At 46.9% G+C, this 17,599-nt stretch overlaps 4 protein-coding genes across 15 annotated transcripts; 3 read left to right on the forward strand and 1 right to left on the reverse strand.

Annotated features, from left to right (window-relative positions):
- Window positions 1–109: 109 nt before the first annotated feature.
- On the forward strand, window positions 110–4,382 carry hnrnpd (heterogeneous nuclear ribonucleoprotein D). 9 transcript variants are annotated; one of them, XR_003888841.1, is made up of 8 exons: window positions 403–603; window positions 689–857; window positions 1,028–1,189; window positions 1,305–1,617; window positions 1,824–1,973; window positions 2,053–2,145; window positions 2,477–2,578; window positions 3,340–4,382. XR_003888841.1 is itself a non-coding variant. In XM_029838144.1 (7 exons), the coding sequence occupies exons 1-7, from the start codon at window positions 437–439 to the stop codon at window positions 2,118–2,120; spliced, it is 945 nt and encodes a 314-aa protein (XP_029694004.1). In that variant the 5' UTR covers window positions 116–436; the 3' UTR covers window positions 2,121–4,376. The 9 variants fall into 9 exon arrangements, 5 of the variants coding, with proteins under 5 accessions (XP_029694005.1, XP_029694004.1, XP_011603037.2 ...); XR_003888843.1 differs by lacking the exons at window positions 1,824–1,973; window positions 2,477–2,578 and having other exon boundaries at window positions 110–603; window positions 1,305–1,436; window positions 1,521–1,617; window positions 2,021–2,145; XR_003888842.1 differs by lacking the exon at window positions 1,824–1,973 and having other exon boundaries at window positions 110–603; window positions 1,305–1,436; window positions 1,521–1,617; window positions 2,021–2,145; window positions 2,477–4,376.
- LOC101061783 (vesicle-associated membrane protein 8) lies at window positions 3,663–5,470 on the reverse strand. 2 transcript variants are annotated; one of them, XM_011604733.2, is made up of 3 exons: window positions 5,317–5,470; window positions 4,574–4,744; window positions 3,663–4,170 (listed from the first exon to the last, which is right to left on the reverse strand). In XM_011604733.2, the coding sequence occupies exons 1-3, from the start codon at window positions 5,317–5,319 to the stop codon at window positions 4,033–4,035; spliced, it is 312 nt and encodes a 103-aa protein (XP_011603035.2). In that variant the 5' UTR covers window positions 5,320–5,470; the 3' UTR covers window positions 3,663–4,032. The 2 variants fall into 2 exon arrangements, with proteins under 2 accessions (XP_011603035.2, XP_029694006.1); XM_029838146.1 differs by lacking the exon at window positions 5,317–5,470 and adding an exon at window positions 4,986–5,264.
- Window positions 5,471–5,813: 343 nt separating this feature from the next.
- mat2al (methionine adenosyltransferase II, alpha-like) lies at window positions 5,814–8,668 on the forward strand. Of its 3 annotated transcripts, XM_029838142.1 has the most exons (10): window positions 5,814–5,908; window positions 6,097–6,271; window positions 6,540–6,617; window positions 6,814–6,936; window positions 7,011–7,123; window positions 7,368–7,511; window positions 7,657–7,875; window positions 7,958–8,140; window positions 8,276–8,409; window positions 8,483–8,668. In XM_029838142.1, exons 2-10 carry the CDS (start codon window positions 6,196–6,198, stop codon window positions 8,583–8,585), a joined length of 1,173 nt encoding a protein of 390 aa, XP_029694002.1. In that variant the 5' UTR covers window positions 5,814–5,908; window positions 6,097–6,195; the 3' UTR covers window positions 8,586–8,668. The 3 variants fall into 3 exon arrangements, with proteins under 3 accessions (XP_029694002.1, XP_003965386.1, XP_011603039.1); XM_003965337.3 differs by lacking the exon at window positions 5,814–5,908 and having other exon boundaries at window positions 6,082–6,271; XM_011604737.2 differs by lacking the exons at window positions 5,814–5,908; window positions 6,097–6,271 and adding an exon at window positions 6,301–6,426.
- An 822-nt stretch (window positions 8,669–9,490) lies between these two features.
- On the forward strand, window positions 9,491–17,599 carry ahr2c (aryl hydrocarbon receptor 2C). The gene is given in 11 exon segments (NM_001037958.1): window positions 9,491–9,549; window positions 10,922–11,100; window positions 14,065–14,171; window positions 14,235–14,324; window positions 14,714–14,825; window positions 15,062–15,189; window positions 15,463–15,653; window positions 15,737–15,846; window positions 15,936–16,077; window positions 16,164–17,406; window positions 17,504–17,599. Coding segments are annotated over 11 exon segments (2,457 nt in total).

Raw genomic sequence — 17,599 nt, forward strand, 5'->3', positions numbered from 1 at the left:
CGGGCTATCCTTATTGTCATCTCGCAGCTAACACAGATTCACATCACCGTTGCGTGCACATGTTCTGAACTGTCGGTTCGGCCGCTCGGTCGGTAGGTGGCGCTGTTTCGCGTAATCTCGCGATAAAGACGGCAACTGCGAATAATATATGACGACGTTCGGGAGGTACCCTGAGCTAACTTGCAAATTGAACCGCTCTTTCCTCCAAGGTACACTGCTTTGCGCAAATTTAGAACAGCGATTAAGCTTCCCCTAGCTAATGAAATCACCCTTTTACTCGAATTTGGAGAATCATTTTGGGATTTGCATCGCCGCAGATCCATTAGCTTGTAGCTAACACCGCTAAAGCGTGAGCTAGCCCAGCTTGACTTCAGAATTAGTCGCTTTTTCAAACGTTCTTCCTGACTACTTTTGGAAGCATCGAAAAACCGAAGCCATGTGTGAAAACTACGAATTTAGCGACGACACGATCATGACGAGAATGGAAGAGGACGGGGAGGGCAACTGTGATGATCCGATGTCCGCGACTGGAGACTGTGGCCCGATGGGCGACGAGGCCGACGGGTCGCGGATCGACGCCAGCAAAAACGAAGAGGATGAGGGGTAAGGCTGCGGTGGCTGCAGCGCTTCTTTGAATTCCCGTCATTGTGCAAGCTTAATCACCCAAATGCGCTGCCTTTGACAATAGGAAGATGTTCGTTGGTGGGCTCAGCTGGGACACAACAAAGAAAGACCTGAAAGATTACTTTTGCAAGTATGGGGAGGTGGTAGATTGTACGTTAAAACTGGACCCCATAACTGGCAGATCGAGGGGATTCGGCTTTGTGCTCTTCAAAGAACCTGAGAGTGTTGAAAAGGTATAAACACAAATGTCTACGTCATGTGCATGATAAGAAATGAAAGCAGAAGGTGATACAGTCTATAGGACATCAGCTGTGTGGTGTAGTCAGATGCATATATGCATGCATGTTTGAAGACCACTCTTATACCGTGCCTAAATGAAGTATCGGTTCTTACTGTAATAAAGGTTGCCTCGCAGAAGGAACATAAACTCAATGGGAAAGTAATTGACCCTAAAAAAGCCAAAGCCATGAAGGGGAAGGAGCCTGTGAAGAAGATCTTTGTCGGTGGTCTCTCTCCAGACACCCCAGAAGAGAAAGTCAGAGAGTACTTTGGTGCCTTTGGGGAGGTACCTATGTTTGTTTGTTTGTTTTGAATCCTTGCACTCATTTAGCAGAGTTGATTTATGTGATGTATGTGCTGATATTTAACATGATTCATATATATACTGTCATCCCGAACAGGTGGAGTCAATTGAACTTCCCATGGAGACCAAAACAAACAAAAGGAGAGGCTTTTGCTTCATCACGTTCAAAGAGGAAGAGCCAGTGAAATGCATCATGGAGAAAAAGTTTCACAACATCGGACTGAGCAAGGTGCTTGCCCTTTTTAGATCTACCGAATTTCCTACCAGTGATATGGAATTCCTATTGAATCAGATCAAATGTTCTTGCTTTCAGTGTGAAATTAAAGTGGCCGTGTCAAAGGAGCAGTACCAGCAGCAGCAGTACTGGGGCGGCCGTGGCGGATACTCATCCAGGGCTCGAGGAAGAGGAGGTGGGTGGAACATATTCAGTAGATGTGGCTGTAGCACACGCTTCTGAACGGCATAGCAACAGTACACGAATGCCGTGCACGATTCGTTGGTGCTTTGATAAACACAAGGCGACGGCGCATTTGAAACATCCTTGCGAGGATGTCCGGGTCAGCGCTGCCACCTGTTTCGTAATCGTAGTTGGAACTAAAATCCTCTTTCAACACAGGTCCCAATCAAAATTGGAACCAGGGTTACGGCAACTACTGGAATCAAGGCTATGGGAATTATGGGAATTATGGTTACAATAATCAAGGGTATGGAGGATATGGTGGCTACGATTATTCTGGTTACAATTGCGGATATGGTGACTACAACGGTAAGTGGATCTATTGGTGAAAATCCCACTTTTGCCTTTATTTTCAGCATTTTTAGATCTGGCTCGTATTGATTTCTAGATCAATCCGGGGGATATGGCAAGTCACCACGGCGTGGTGGACACACCAACAGTTACAAGCCCTATTAATGGGGAAATCCTCATCCTCAAGCAGGTATGTAGCACCAACAATTATACCACTTCCTGTAAACGTTCTGTAGTAGTCATCTTACTTTGTTGTTTGTAACATCATTTGTAAATTTCTTTTTCTCAGCACCCTCATGTGCTTTACAGTAGTGGTAACATAGAGGCTACACTCGATTACTTAAGCAGCCGGCCTTCTGCTGCCTCATTTGAAAAAACTTTTTTTTTTTTTCTAACTGTAAAGTTAACAGGTAAAGTACTGCTACTACTGTAAATGGATGCCAAAGTTAAGGATGTGCAAGGAAACAGAAAAGGAAGTATGTTGTCTCCTAACTCTGACATACCTTGTTTGTACCTGCCAGCGGAGCTTCCTTGCAGGCCATGAGCTGACTCCCAGATACTCTCAGGGCCCGCTCAATGCGGACCGGGTACGAGAAGCGTACGCTCTCGAATGCTGCCATTTGGTATGGTCTTACAACATCCTGTATCAGCATTTCTAAACTAAAACAATATGGGACACGTCCAGCTTTGTCATCTTCCTTTCCATTTTTAAGCTGTTTGCAATTGATTGTAATGTAAGAATTAAAATCCACACTTGTAATTGTCATTTTTTACAGGCCCTAACTCCCCCACAAGTAACTTTATAAATATAACTATCTGTTTTTCAAAGGATATGTACAGCATTCTCTGGACTTCCCAGTTCCTATTGTTAATATATGTATTCCTAATCTTACTGAAATGTTTGTTTCTTTATTTAGTCCATGAGTTTAAAGCTGGTTCGTAGTTGGACTCCACAGTGATGGGGGATAAAGTGCTTTACTCTGTGTATCTGTACTGCTCTGTGGACGGCGTCGGGAAAAGACTCCTCTTTTGTTAACTTTCTTGTAATTTCTTGAATTTTCCTCTTTTGTAAAAAAAGAAAAAAAAAGAGAAATAATAACACAAACAAACATGTCACCACATTTCCAGAAAATTTGCATGCATTGCCTTTTATAAAAGTGTGTCTCGAAGGTTCTTTTTCGTTTAGTATTTGGGCTTTGACCTCTTCAGGCTATTGCACTTGAGGATCTCTAGCACTTAATTTACTGTAAAATGTTAAATGTTCTCAGTTTGCTTTTCCTTATTTTTTTGTAACATTAAGACACAGGGGACTCCTAATTTATCTGTATTTGAGTGGTCTTTGTTTTTCACCTGAAGCTGATTTGTTTTTGTATGTTTTTCATAGGTTTCAGAGCGAACAAAGGCAGCTGAGCTGGTGGATCATTGGCCAGAGAGATGATGTATCCAGTAACAATCGATATGATTGTTGTTTTCTTTTCTTCTTCGTAAAGAAACACGCGGAGAACACTATGACCTACACCCTTTTCGTCTGACTCTACCTAGTATTTGTCGTATATTCAAAGGTTTTGATGTCTTGCCTTGATTTAGATGACTGCCTCCCTTCCTGTTTGTATTTGTTGTTCTATTACGCTGTTTGTGACTCGCTTCTTTACGGACGTGACTAAAATGCTTGTTTGGTTTGAACAGATCACACACCGAGTCCTGTTGTAGATCATAGAAAATGACTTCTTACAGTTTTACACACACCGGCAACATTATATTTGTCATTACAGAGTTTGACTCGCATAAACATCCACATATATACACGCAGGTGATCATTATACATTAAGGAATGTGATAATAAACGCGATAAGCACTTAGATTTGTGATCTTTTTTTGAAATGTAAAGACCTGTGTTAATAACTTGGAGTGTTCCGTTCTCAGTTTCAACTTAACCGCAAGTATTCTCATTTTAAGAATGTCACAAAATCATGTTTGAAATTGATAAATATTTAAGACCTTGAGGGAGGAAAAGAGATCAAATGATCTGACGTGATGAGATCAGTCATCCTACAGCTTGATTGCTTTGATCTGAGGTTTAGATGACTTTCGTCGCGAAGAGGATGATGAGGATGATGATGATCAGCACAATGATGCCAATTATAATCATCATTTTTATGTTTTTCCACCAGTACTTCCTGGCGACTCGTGTAGACGTTCTTTGGAACGAGTCTGCCTAAAAAAATTAGAAAAATCATGTCAATAAAACTAAGGAAAGATCCTTAAAAAAAGAGGCAACTGTTGACTTTGTCTTTGGTTCTGAGGCGAATGAGTGTTCTGCATTAAAAATTCAAAACAAAGGAGACCTCTTGAAGTTAAAAGATGGGTCCTCTGCTGTGACTGTCAGATAACAAGGAAGGAAATAAAGAATAAAATGATTGCACCAAAGTTGTTTCCTTGAAAAGTGTGTCAAGCAGTACCAGTACTCTGAGTACACAACAGTCATTTATTGGGGGTAGATGTTAATAGCAGATGAATGGTGATCTGTTACTGTGGACATAATCTATAAGCACCCGGAGCGAACATGTTTACCCTCTTTAAAACATCCGGGTCGGCGGCTCGTGCGGTTAAACACTCACGGAGGCCTGCAGGTCGTCGGACTTCCCGATCAGGTCGTCCAGCCTCTCCCCCCTCTGCAGCACCTTGCTGATGTTGTCCGTCAGGATGACTTTGACCTCGTTGACCTGATTCTGCACGTGGTCCACTTGAGTCGACTGGCCGCGGGTCGGCTCGTGAGGGCTCGTGACATCCTGCGGGAGATGACGACACCAGAGTGCTCAACGGTTCTCTGAAGTTCCCATTTGCGTCGGCCTGATCTTCGCCGCCACAGCCCAGATAATAGGAAAATAAACGACGCAGGGCTCGGAGCCAGAGTCACATGACGAACCTCCAGCCCAGGTTACTAAGTAAACCTGCCTTTTAGACGACCAAGCGCGAGTATCTTCCACAATTCGAGAATAATTAAGGCGAAAAGTCGAGCGCACCACTCACCATCAGTCAGCCTCAACCAGCAACTCTCTCCCGCTGCATACAGATGTCACCTGCCGTAATAATTGATAAACCCGGAGTTTCTGGGCTCCTGCTGCCGTCTGAGCCACAGTTTGAGTTGACCCAGCTACCTGCTGCACCTTTCTGTTACTTATTAACCGAACTGTTGCCTCTAAGTGTGGTTGTCTCACCAGGAATCAGACAACATCAGGAACTGAGACACGCAGCTCTTTTCTTTTCCTCTTTTCATCAGCCACAATTTGGCCTATAAATACAGTTTAAATTCTACTAACAAATACATTTGAGTTGTAAAGGTCTGCTGCCTTTTACATACCATCCTCTGCTGCTGAAGTTGCGGAGTTGTTGGCAGGTATGTCCGGGCAAAGGGCTCCTTTTTCTACACAGTGATATTTGCAAGGCAGTAAAAAGTGATGTCACTCTGCTGCAGCACTTCATTTCCTGTACTTTCTCAAGCTGAACCTGATTTTCTTTAAAAGAAAAAAACATATTTAAAATAAATTTTAGATAATGAACATGCACAAATTGGTGCACATTTGGACGCGAACACACACATAAGTGCTAATAAAACAGAACTTTTGCAACTGTAAAATGATATAATTTGATATTACTTCGTGATGAGGTCATATTACTCTACACATTTTGTTTTAAAATAACTTAATCAAGAAGGTTCGAAACTTTTATTTCGACTTTTACTGAGATGTTAAAAGAGACGGAGATTCTTGCAGATGATGAAATTGACGTAACCCGCCCCCCAATGACCCCGGAACTACATCCGCTGTCATTTAACCGAACTTCCGGTGTCCAGGAACATCTTTTACATGTTTACTGTCTCGAACTCCTGTTGCTAAACATGGAAAAATCTGGGTGTCCCGAAACATGAAGCACATACTTCTTAACGGAAAAATGTAATGAATAAACCTCCGAAATAACAAAATGAAATTAAGTCCGCACTCAATGACTGCCTTTGTATAATCATATGTGAATTTCCAACTACTTTTGCTAAGATGCCTCCCACTTCATGTTGTCATTTAGGCAGAAAAAAACTCCACTTCCGAGTTGCAGAGTTAATCATTGCTACTTCATCCTTTATCAGCGTTCCTCAGATAGCTTCAGTCCACTCAGCGACGTTCCAGCGCCACGCTTCCTTCCTCTACGTCTTTTTAGTCACTCAGCTTTCGTTCCGGAACTGAAGATGAACCCCAGCGGAGCCACCAGAAGCGGGAGAACGTTTCTCTTCACGTCCGAGTCAGTCGGAGAAGGACACGCAGGTACCGTGGACATGCGTGGACATGCGTGGGCATGTTGCCGTCTCATGCTTACCTCAGCGAACAACGCTGGATGTACAGTTAAATTCAATTCCAATCCCAATAATAGCTTGAAAGAAATGTTCTACTGTTGGATTTTAAAATGTCTCTGTTGATAAGTGAGTATCAGCGTCCCACGCTGCTTCAAGAAACCATGTTCAAAGTGACAGAAACTCAAATAAACCTAAATCTCAAACTCAAATAAACCTTTTTCTTTTCCTCCACGTCTCAGATAAAATGTGCGATCAGATCAGTGATGCTGTGCTCGACGCCTACCTGAAAGAAGACCCTGACTCCAGAGTGGCCTGTGGTAATGAGGCGCCCAGATCTTTACCAAAGGCTCTTAATATGCACCAATGTCGCGATGTTAATGCGCATTTCTGACCATTAGCACGATTATACAACCATCTTAGTCAAGATTCAACTGTGACCCCTTAGTCAAAGGTCACTCCAGCGTTACGCCACCGTGGTTTATTATCAGAGGCGTAAAGACCCTTTTATTACAGAGTGTGTAACCAAGACTGGAATGATCCTGCTGGTTGGAGAGGTGACCTCTAAAGCCACAGTGGATCTGCAGAAGGTGGTCCGGAATACCGTGAAGTCCATCGGCTACGACGACTCCTCCAAAGGTGCAGAGCGGTGGAATTCCGTATTTGTTGTGATTGAACGGCGTCGTTTGCTGAGTCCCAGCTGTGATCCGCAGGGTTCGACTACAAGACCTGCAACGTGCTGGTTGCCCTGGAGCCTCAGTGTGCCGAGATCTCCGACTGTGTGTTTGAAGGAAGGGATCAGGAGGACATCGGCGCAGGAGACCAGGTTCAGTATTCTGGTTAAATATACTGCGATGCCGTTAAAAAACCACGAAAAATTAAACAAAAAACTGTTTAGTTCATTTCACACCTCCAATAAATATCTAATATTAATGCAGAATTCTTTCCTTTTGTCCTTGAATGTATGTTTTTTTGCTGCAGAGACACAGATTGTCCAAGATTTGAGCCTATAAATGTTCATATTTATGCTATCCTATTTTCCTGATATGTGGTCGTCTCTGTTCCTCCAGGGTCTGATGTTCGGCTACGCCACCGATGAGACGGAGGAGTGCATGCCGCTCACCATCCTCCTGGCCCACAAACTCAACTACAGGATGAAGGAGCTGTCCCGCACTAGAGAGTGTCCCTGGATCTTACCAGATTCCAAATCACAAGTGAGCCTTGTGTTTCACCATGACAACCATTTTCATACGATGAGTTAGTGGTACACATGTGTGTGGACCATCCGAATGATATTTTCTCGCCTCTCCGTGCAGTAGTAACAGAGTAGGTGGGATAAAGGCCTGTGTTCTCCTGCAGGTCACTGTGGAGTACCAAGACAACAAGGGAGCCTTGGAGCCTCTGCGTGTCCACACTGTGGTCCTGTCAGTGCAGCATGTCCCCGAGATCAGCCTGAAAGACATCAGGCACCACTTGATGGAGAAAGTGGTGAAGGTGGTCATCCCAGCCAAGTACCTGGATGAAAAGACCATCTACCATCTCCTGCCAAGCGGAAAGTTCCTTCTAGGGGGCCCGCAGGTGATAAAGATGCAACCAGTCAAATGAAACAACAGACTTTTTGACCAAAAGCAGGAGACGTCTGATGGATTTGTGTCATCAGAGTGACGCAGGACTCACTGGGCGTAAAATCATCGTGGACACATATGGAGGATGGGGAGGTCACGGAGGAGGGGCTTTCTCTGGAAAAGACTACTCCAAAGTGGATCGGTCCGGAGCGTATGCAGCTCGCTGGGTTGCTAAATCTTTGGTCAAAGCTGGGCTGTGCAGGAGAGCACTGGTTCAGGTGCGGGAGAGAGAAAAAAACACTCAAATCAAGTCAAAGCAGCATAGAACTCTGCTGTTTTTCTTTATGTTCCTGTACATAAAGATGAAACAGTAGGAACTTTGAGGTTTTCCTCTTGTCTGTTACTCTGTGTAGATCTCCTATGCCATCAGCGTGAGCCACCCGCTCTCCATCTCAGTGTTCCACTACGGCACGTCCAACAGAGACGAAGACGAGCTGCTGCAGATCGTGCAGAAGAACTTTGACCTGCGGCCAGGTGTCATCGTGAAGTACGTCCAGTTTCCTCAGTCTTCCTGTCTTTCTCTGTCTACTCAGAGTAAAATCGTCCCTCTCTTCTTACAGAGAACTCGACCTCAAGCGTCCCATTTACCAGTCCACTGCCTGCTATGGCCACTTTGGCAGAGAGGAGTTTCCCTGGGAAAAACCAAAGTCTCTCGTGTTCTGAGTTTGGGACACATTCCACCCAGAAACAATCAAGTCCAACTGTGTCCTGCGATCTATGTTTTCTAAATACAGTTCACAATATAACACATTTGTCAATTTATGACTAAATGAACAAATCAATGAATTACATTTTAGTGATTTAAAAATAAATAGAAGCAATATCCAATACTATCTATTTTTAAAATCGTTTAAAAAAAATCACCAGATTACAGTTTACTGAAATCAAATCTAAACTAAAACTGGCGAAATGCCTAAAACACCATTTGTCCACTAGATGGCGACAAAGGTTCAAAAGCCGAGAGAGGAAAAAATGCCCGTAAATCATGTTATTTTTTTTAAATGCAGAACATAATGAAACTTGTTAAGTAAAATTCGAGTGAATTTAAATATGATCTAAATTCAACAGAAAATGAAGAAATTCGATAAATACTTACATTTGTCTACTAGTGTGTGATATGGGACAAGTGGCGATTTAGACAGCATGAAACAGTAGAAACGACGAGGTTAGGTACCAAATAAACAGGTTCTTTTGATGCTACCCGCAAAATGACCTATACCCACGTGTGCTAAAGTAATTTGTATTACTGTACTTCAGAAAAACCTCGGAAAAGAATGCAGCAATTACAACCTTCAACACAAACGTGGTAATGTTACGGACCCTTTGATTGGCTGACGAAAGCATATAAATGTACGGAAGCCTGGAGGCGTTTGTGGGTTCTCCACTCCTGAAATTTAGTTTCGTAATCTCTCGGCGGGGTCAGCACAACTTCCAGACATTATTTAGTGTCTCTTGGTTGAAGTTATGTATCCTGGAGGGATTTCGGGTGGTTGTGTCGGGAGAGTCGTCGGGACACTTTTGGATGCATTTTCGAAGTAATAGAAGAGGGAAACGTTGGACGCGTCACCATGTCGGGAAACAATGGACCTTATGTGATCAGGAAGAGGAGGAAGCCCGTCCAGAAAACGTAGGTTCAAACACTATTCCCCCAGAATTGCCCCCGGGCAGAAAGCAAAGCAAAAGCCCCCGTTTGGTGGCGTTGGGACGGTTCAGTGTTCCATTCCTGTGTTTCCACATGTCATATCTGTAATCACCACGATGCGACCAATTCCGTTTTTCTGAGGCAGACTTGATTACCCAAAATGTGGAGAAAGTTCAAGGTCAAGTTCACCTGCAGAAGATGTCACGCAAAAGCGCGATCACGCGTGATCTGCACCCATTTTAGAAATGCGTCGTTTATCTGAAGTGTCGGCCAATTGTTGCATGTTCTTCACTGACTTTACCTGAAGGAGCAAATCACTTTCTAAACATTTCAATAGAAGCAAACATGATTAAAGAAAAGACTTATTCATGCAAAATGAAACGATCAGATCAAACAAACAAGCCTCATGTTCTTAATACAGTAAATCACATCTTTAACTTGGGTCCTCCTTCATGTTTGTGAATATTGCAGGAAGGAAACATCTATAGAGGAATTTTAAATGTTGCACCTGATTTATGCAGGATGCTTTGCATCTTTCTCTGCTTTGTGTTTTTAAAGTGGCCTCCAATTATCTCGGATTTATCTGCCATTGTTGTCAGTCAGAAATGTCTCTCAGGATAAAGGTGAATTTCCATCATCATCACGCTATAAACCGTTTGATATTATGTCTTTATGCTCCAGAGAAAATACTTTATTTCAGCTGTAAATGGTAAATACTGCCCCTGGCCATTTGACCAGGCCGTTTCACTGCAAAAATGTCAGATTTTTAATCACAATATCTAAAATTAGCTGACAGTGAGGTGACGGGAGGCTCACGTTGGTGACTGAAAGCACATTCATGGTCTGCAGAGGTTGCATCCTACCGAGGGAGGGGTTTATTTCATCATATTCAGTGTCTAAAATGTTATTTTATATATAAAAATACGGTAAATTATGGAATTTACCTGCCAAAATGCAAATCTTCAGCAACTTCCATACTTAAAAGGCCCACAAACCTACAGATACTTTATGATTAAGTCAACAGGAAGTAAACTTAAATGATGCTTATATACTTTTTTCTTTAATTCAATAATGCCACTTACTCTGCACTTCTTTGTTTATTTTACATGTAACAACATACGCTGCACCTCTGTTATTACTTTTCGCTCATTAGTTGTGTTTGTCCTTCAGCGTTTATTTTGGCAGCGCCGCACAGAAGCAAACGCTCGACGTTTCAATAGGAGCATTGTTGGCGTGAGCCGGAAGAGTCGTCCTGATGTGTGCTCACACACGCAGACCTTGCCTGCTCCCTGGTTCCTCATCTGAAATAAGGACCTCATTCCCCCAACACTAAAATGTCCTCATCTCATCTTTAAAGTGTGAAGCCTCCACCTGCGAAGACCAATCCGTCCAAACGCCACCGGGACCGCCTGAACGTGGAGCTGGATCACCTGGCCAGTCTGCTGCCTTTCTCCCAGGAGATCAGGAGCCGCCTGGACAAGCTGTCGGTGCTCCGCCTCAGCGTGGGGTACCTGAAGGCCAAGAGCTGCCTCCAAGGTCAGTGATCGCTGCGTCCTGGACGTTTGTCCTATCCGTGGAGTGTGGGGGACGCTGTTGGGGACGCGGTCGGGTGCTGACGGCTGCGTGGTTGAGCCTTGGGAGGAGGGAATCTTGACACCGGGTTAATGTAAACATGCCATGCCGGAGGGGAAAGAGTGTGAGGAAAAGGGAGTTTTAATCGGGATCATGTGACAGCCAGACTGGAACAGTAGGTCTTTATTCTGATCCTAATCAAACACACCCAGGCTGAGGTGAGTCCAGGTCGCCGACAGCATCAGTAGTGTGTGCATTAGCTAAAAGGATGTTGTTCAGCACTGAGTGAGTATGAGCGTATTCTTCTTGTCTCTGGTCTGCGTTCTACTCCAGCGGTTCCACGTGCATCGACCTGGTTCAGCGGTCCATCTGTTGCTCTTCCTCTTCGGTTTCTCTTTCCAGTCACTTTTCAGGGCTTGTGCTGGCATAGACACGCCCGTAGTTTGTCCTCGAACGCATCTTCGGTACATCCTGGCAGCAGCTCAACAGCAGAGGAGCCTCCCTTTCTGCTCTGCGGCCTCCTGGTTCGCTATCAGCTGACTGATCGCTGCTGCTGCTGCTGGATCAGAGGGGGTGGGGGAAGCTCGCTGGTACGACATGGGGGCTCCTTACAAGGCCGCGGAGCTTCGCGTTGGCTCAAGTGAACATGGTGGACCGGCAAACGTGGACCAGTAGAGTCGACGGAGCCGTGGACTCTGCTGGTGATCCGGTGAATTCAGAGCCCAGGTTATCAGACCAGGACCCCTCCCTGCATCGCTTCCCGGTCCACTTCTGAAGGTCAGGGGGTCAGCATGGGCCCCCTGTGTCAGACGAGCAGTTTCTGAGCTCCACCAGCCCATCTGCTGCGCCGGGCCGCCCGGGCCCGCCTTCACTCCACACGCGCATCACTTCACATTTCCAACTCCCTTGAGACGGTTGCTGCCACCAACCGCGTCTGCTCCCTGGTCATTTACCAAAAATAAAAGCTCCTCTAACAACCAGCTGTATTTAAAGGAGCAGAAAGGCCCCGCTGTCATTCCCAGTCTGACTAAAAATAAAGAGGTTGATTGGGGGGAAAAAATAAAAAATCCTACAATAGCAGCTTTGGTGTAGTTGGCATTGTCTCCAGAGGAGAGGTTCCTCCTGGCATCCTTAACATTTGCTCCATCTCTCTAATCTCCTGCACCCGTTTCCTCTGCTTGTGTGTTGAGGGGTGAATAATAGTGGATTTTCAATACTGTTGATATCAAAGTGAATATGATAAAATGTTGGGAGGGGCGTCCATTGTCCCTGGGTTGCTTAAAATGGAACTGGTAGAACCTATAAATGAGCTTTTTGTTCAATTCTTGAGCTTTTGCTTTCTTGTATTTGCATGTTAGAAGGACTTGTATCTCTTCCTGACAATGTTTTTTTTGATGGCGAGATAAAATGATGCCATGTTTTTGGTCGGTGGGATGACGTCAACCGTGAAGCGTTGGCAGGAGTCGGGCCCTCTGTTGCGGGTCGTAAACACAAACCGAACGGGGTCCAACAGATTCCCGCAATGCCGAATCACCTCTGAGCACAGATTGTTCCCTCCGGTGAGCCTTGAATGACTCCCAGGTGATACCATTCCCCTTCAGTCAACACCGGGAGTGCGGGTTATCATGGCGAACCATCGTCACCGTGGCGACCGCCCAGAGTCTGAGCGGTGCAGGAAGTCTGAAACCACGGCGCAGGGGAAGAGGGCATTAGCTTCATGTGGGTCGCTCATGTCTGCTTCCTGTATGTGGCGATAAGTGTTGACACGACCGAATGGCTGTTATTAGCTCACCAGAAGTGCAACTTTCCAGAAATCTGTAGTTCCTGTGAAAATGCTCTCACAGGTACCAGATACTTTCAAGCTTGTCTGGCTGTTTGCTCCTTTCTCTCTTCATTAAGGCTCCTCAGTGCTGCAACTATCAGACCACATTAGCGGGCCCACGTTTGGGCGACTTCACGAGCTCTCGATGAGCACTTTCTCTTTTATGTCTGAAGTTGGGCGCTGATAGACGGAGATAAAATCATCTCCTCAGCGCACGTCAGAGCCTCCTCATCTGAGCTTTATCAGCAGCAGGTCATGCTGGCAATAGTGGGGAAATACCTTCATACCAGAGGGATGAGAGCCAGAAGTTATGGACTGTACTGTCAAAATAAGACCTGGTTTCGACCTCTGACCCTTGTTGAGTTGTTGACGTGTCTTAAGTTTGTCCTATAATAACAAAATGAAGCTTTCAGTCCTTCAGGAGTTTGAAGAACGCTGCTCTTGATGACTGAGAAGATTCCTGAAGATCTCCCCCCCTTGTGATTATGTGTGGTCACGAGGAGAGGAAGACGCATCCAGTGGGTTTTTTTTTTTATTGAGGAGTGAGGATGGTGCAGCCGAATGTGGAGGGTAGCGTGCAGAAGGAAAGGAGATTTTTCTTGTGTGAATGGCAGCCGCCACAGATTAGATTACTCGACATCTGGCGATGCCACGTCTTCACGCGGAGACAAAAAGTCAACATCCATGGCAGAAGGGGTCGCCCATTTTTATTTTTTGAACATTTCCCAAAATGCTTTATTTCCCTGTGTTAGATTGGGAGTGTTTGCAGCAAATCTGGGGTGTTGTGTGATCGTGGAGGCAACCAGCCGGGATTGTTTTGTTTTTGTAAATCTCTTCTACCTCTTGGAACGGTGCTGCGCCTTGTTTTGCATAATAGCTTCAGAGAGAAAGAACCCGAGCAGGAAATCAGACGTATGATAGCGTAATTATGACCTGAAATACATAAATCTTTCTCATCAAATGAGCGCCTTCCTCTCACTTCTGTTCCTTCACTGTTCTCGTATCTATGAAGCCTGACTGGGACTCTCACTGATGTTGTCGACTGGGCTGAAACGCGCGTGTTGACGTCGGCTTTGCCTTCATCTCGCGGCTGCTCTGTGTTTCAGCACCCCTGCGGAAGAGCTCGGCATCTCTCCCCCCTTCAAACTGCAGAAATGGAAACGTGGCGTCTCTGGGTGGAGTCGGGTTCTCCGAGGGAGAACTCCTCCTGAAGGTACAGGATCTAAACGCAGAGTCTGACACGTGCGCGCCTGCGCTCATCAGTTTGTTTTCTTAGGCTTTGAACGGTTTTGTGTTGGCCGTGATGGCTGACGGGATGGTCTTCTACGCATCTCCCACCATCCAGGACTTCCTCGGCTTCCACCAGGTGAGGCTGCGGCTCCGGACCGACCCGGTTCACCTTAGCTTTGCCGGTTGTAACAGTCGAACATCGACGCTGGTGCCGCTTTCTTTTAAAAATTAAAAAAAAACCAGCGTGTCCATTTGAATTCTGACAGTCACAGTTCCATCTCTGTTGGAGCCCACAGTAAATCATTTCAGTGTCCCAATTCCCGTCTCTGTGGCGGAGTCACGTCGTCGGTCAACGTGCGCTAAGGCGAACAAACCCAAACACGCTGACAGCGGCGGCCGCTCCGATTTCCTTTGGCTAAACTGCAGAAGTACATTTATTTTCGGCCGATTCTGCGTGGAGGCATCTTTTTGGCTCCAGGACAGCGGCTGCTCTGTGACTAGATCGTCCCGTCTCTCTGCCCTCAGTCTGACGTGGTCCAGCAGAGCGTTTACAACCTGGTTCACATGGACGACAGAGAGATGTTCAGGCGTCAGCTCCAGTTCTCCGGCGGCGCCGACTCCGACCTGAAAGCAGAAAGTAAGAACTCGACCTGCGCTGATTTGTGCTGTGATGCTGAATTGAGTGGCCACGTGCAGTGAATGCACCACGCCCATCATTACCATCATTTAGCATCATTTAGCTAACATCATATATCTCTATATCTACATCCTGACAGATGCATACATATGTCATATGTCTGCTTATTGTGCTGCTATGATGAACCTGGACGCTACGGGAACCACTCGGCACTGATTGAGCTGGTTTCTGTGCAGGCGGGTCCTGCAGTAATGATCCCGTGAGCTTGTTGCCTCTAAACACCCCTCCAGAGAGCTCCTCTTTCCTTGAAAGAAGCTTCTGTTGTCGCCTCCGCTGCCTGCTGGATAACACATCTGGATTCCTGGTACCACACATTCAGAAGCTTCCGCTTGCTGCCTGCCTCCTGTTGAAGATTTGATTTCTCCTCAATGGGATTTTTGGGGTTTTTTTTAGAACAAAAAACTCTTAAAATGCAAGTATATAAATTCCTTATTGGGTCTAACTCATGGTAACATGGATTCATCCCCTGGGGACCATGAACATCTGCATGAAGCTTCCTCTGCTGCACATGCTGCTAAAACCGCCTTTTTTTTACAGCACGATCCAGGAAATTAAGTATATTTTCTTCACCTTCAAGGCTTTGAACTTCACCGGCCGGCTGAAGCGTCTGAGCCTCCTGGGAACCAGAGGGGCTGATGGGGGTACCGCTGCTCTTTTTGCCATCGCCACACCCGTGGAGCCTCCCTCCATCACGGAGATCCGGACAAAGACTTTCATCTTTCAGACCAAACACCGGATGGACTTTGCCCCCATGGGCATCGACACGAGGTGGGTGGTTTGAGTGGCGCCTGGAGTGGCCCCTGAGCGGCCCGTGGTGGCGGCCTCACAATCTCGTGTGTGTTTGGTTCCAGAGGGAAGCTGGTTTTAGGTTATTCCGAGACGGAGCTGGTCACGAGAGGCTCTGGTTACCAGTTCATCCATGCTGCCGATATGATGTACTGCGCTGACAACCACCTTAAAAGTCAGTTACCCCGTCGGCCACACGCATTAAACTGCGAAGCCGCCGCCACATCCGTAAACCTGCCCCACGTCTGTGCCCTCTGTCCTCAGTGATGAAGACGGGAAACAGTGGCTTCACTTTCTTCAGGCTGCTGACTAAAACAGGATGCTGGTTGTGGGTTCAAGCCTCTGCCAGGGTGGTTTTTAAGAACGGGAGACCGGATTTCATCATTGCTCGTCAGAAAGCCCTCACGTAAGTCCTCAAAGCTTCACAGCCTGGAGTTGTGGCCTGTTTCGGGTGTTAATAGCGACCAAAGCTTCCTCACTTTTTTGGCGTAGGAACAAGGAAGGAGAGGAGCACCTCCACCAGAGAAGACGGCAGCTTCCCTTTAACCTCTCTCCCGGCGACGGCGTCCTGTACGACACTTGGATGGAACCCTTCTCCCTGCCCGGGCCTCCGGCTTCTGACGCTGCGAGCGTCACCAAACCCGCGGCGGTGGATTCTTTGGACCCTGCGTCCCTGTTGGGGTCCCTGCACCGGCAGGATCATTCTGTCTACTCCTGCGCTCCAAAACCTCCTCCGCAGAGGTTCCCTCAAAGACCGGAGGAGTTGGATTCGGAACCTCCTCAGTCGCCTTTGGAGCAGGCCTTCTGGGACAGCCACGCCCTGCTCAGCGTGCCGGGTCAGAGCCAGGCTCCGCAGAGGAGGCCTGTCGCCGGGGACCAGACGGCAGAAGCCATGATCGAATCCCTGGAGCAGATTATGAGAGACATTGGGGATGGAGGAATGGAGGGCTTTGAAATCGAGGAGCCGGAACTGAGGGACTGGGAGAACACTCTGGTTCAGAAGAACCACGAGAGGCAGGATGCAGCGAATCTCCTGAACCAGGCGCTGGCTAACGACGTGTTCTCGTACGTGGAGGAAGCTCTGATGAGGGAGACCAGAGGCCCGCTGCAGAGTTCAGGACTTCCTGAGACTGCCCGCACCCTGACCCCCACACAAAACTCACAACCGTGGCCCCCGGGTGGCTGCGCCCCCCCCCAGGGGAGGCCGATGATTCCCTCCCAGCCCTGCGGTGTTTTCCAGCCTGATTCCCTGCAGCAGTCATGGCACCTGCCTGTCGAACACGCCAACAGTATCGACCCCCATGCACAACATCATTTAAAACGGGCGATGAACACGCACGGCCTTCAGGGCTCGTCGTCATGCCGACAACAGCAGCCCCCAAGTTTCCGCCCCAGCGCCGCCGCTCCACCACACCACCTGCTCATCCAGCAGTTGTCAGGCAGCTGCGACCACGGCAACAGAAACGGACACAGCGGCGACGCTGCTGCGTCTTTGTGTATGAACTGGACTCTGCCGGGGGCGGCGTGCTCCGGAGGGCGCCGCCTGGCAGCGCCCACCACCCCGAACTGCCCCTTCACCCTGTCCCATCCTCGCGTGGCCGCCTGCCCAGAGGTGGACAACATCGGTTCGCTTCACCTGCACGGAGACAGTGGCGGCCTGGAGGTGGCTCCATCAGAATATCTTTACAGAAATGCGTCGTTACAGCCGTCCTGCTGTTGGCAGGAAGAAGCTCGGGTAAAGAAATACAAACAAGCATTTATTATCATAATGAGTGTTTTTGTTCATGAATGAATAAGCTAATCGAAGCTCTTCCCCCTGTTCTCTTTCACAGATCCCCAACGTCCCCCTGAACGGTGTCCCTGACCCGTTGTCCTTCACCGTCCATCCTACCGAGTGCGTCGGCCTCTCCCAGGACACTGGAATGTAG

The sequence above is a fragment of the Takifugu rubripes genome, chromosome 6 (genome assembly GCF_901000725.2).
Source record: "Takifugu rubripes chromosome 6, fTakRub1.2, whole genome shotgun sequence".
Taxonomy (NCBI): Eukaryota; Metazoa; Chordata; class Actinopteri; order Tetraodontiformes; family Tetraodontidae; genus Takifugu; species Takifugu rubripes.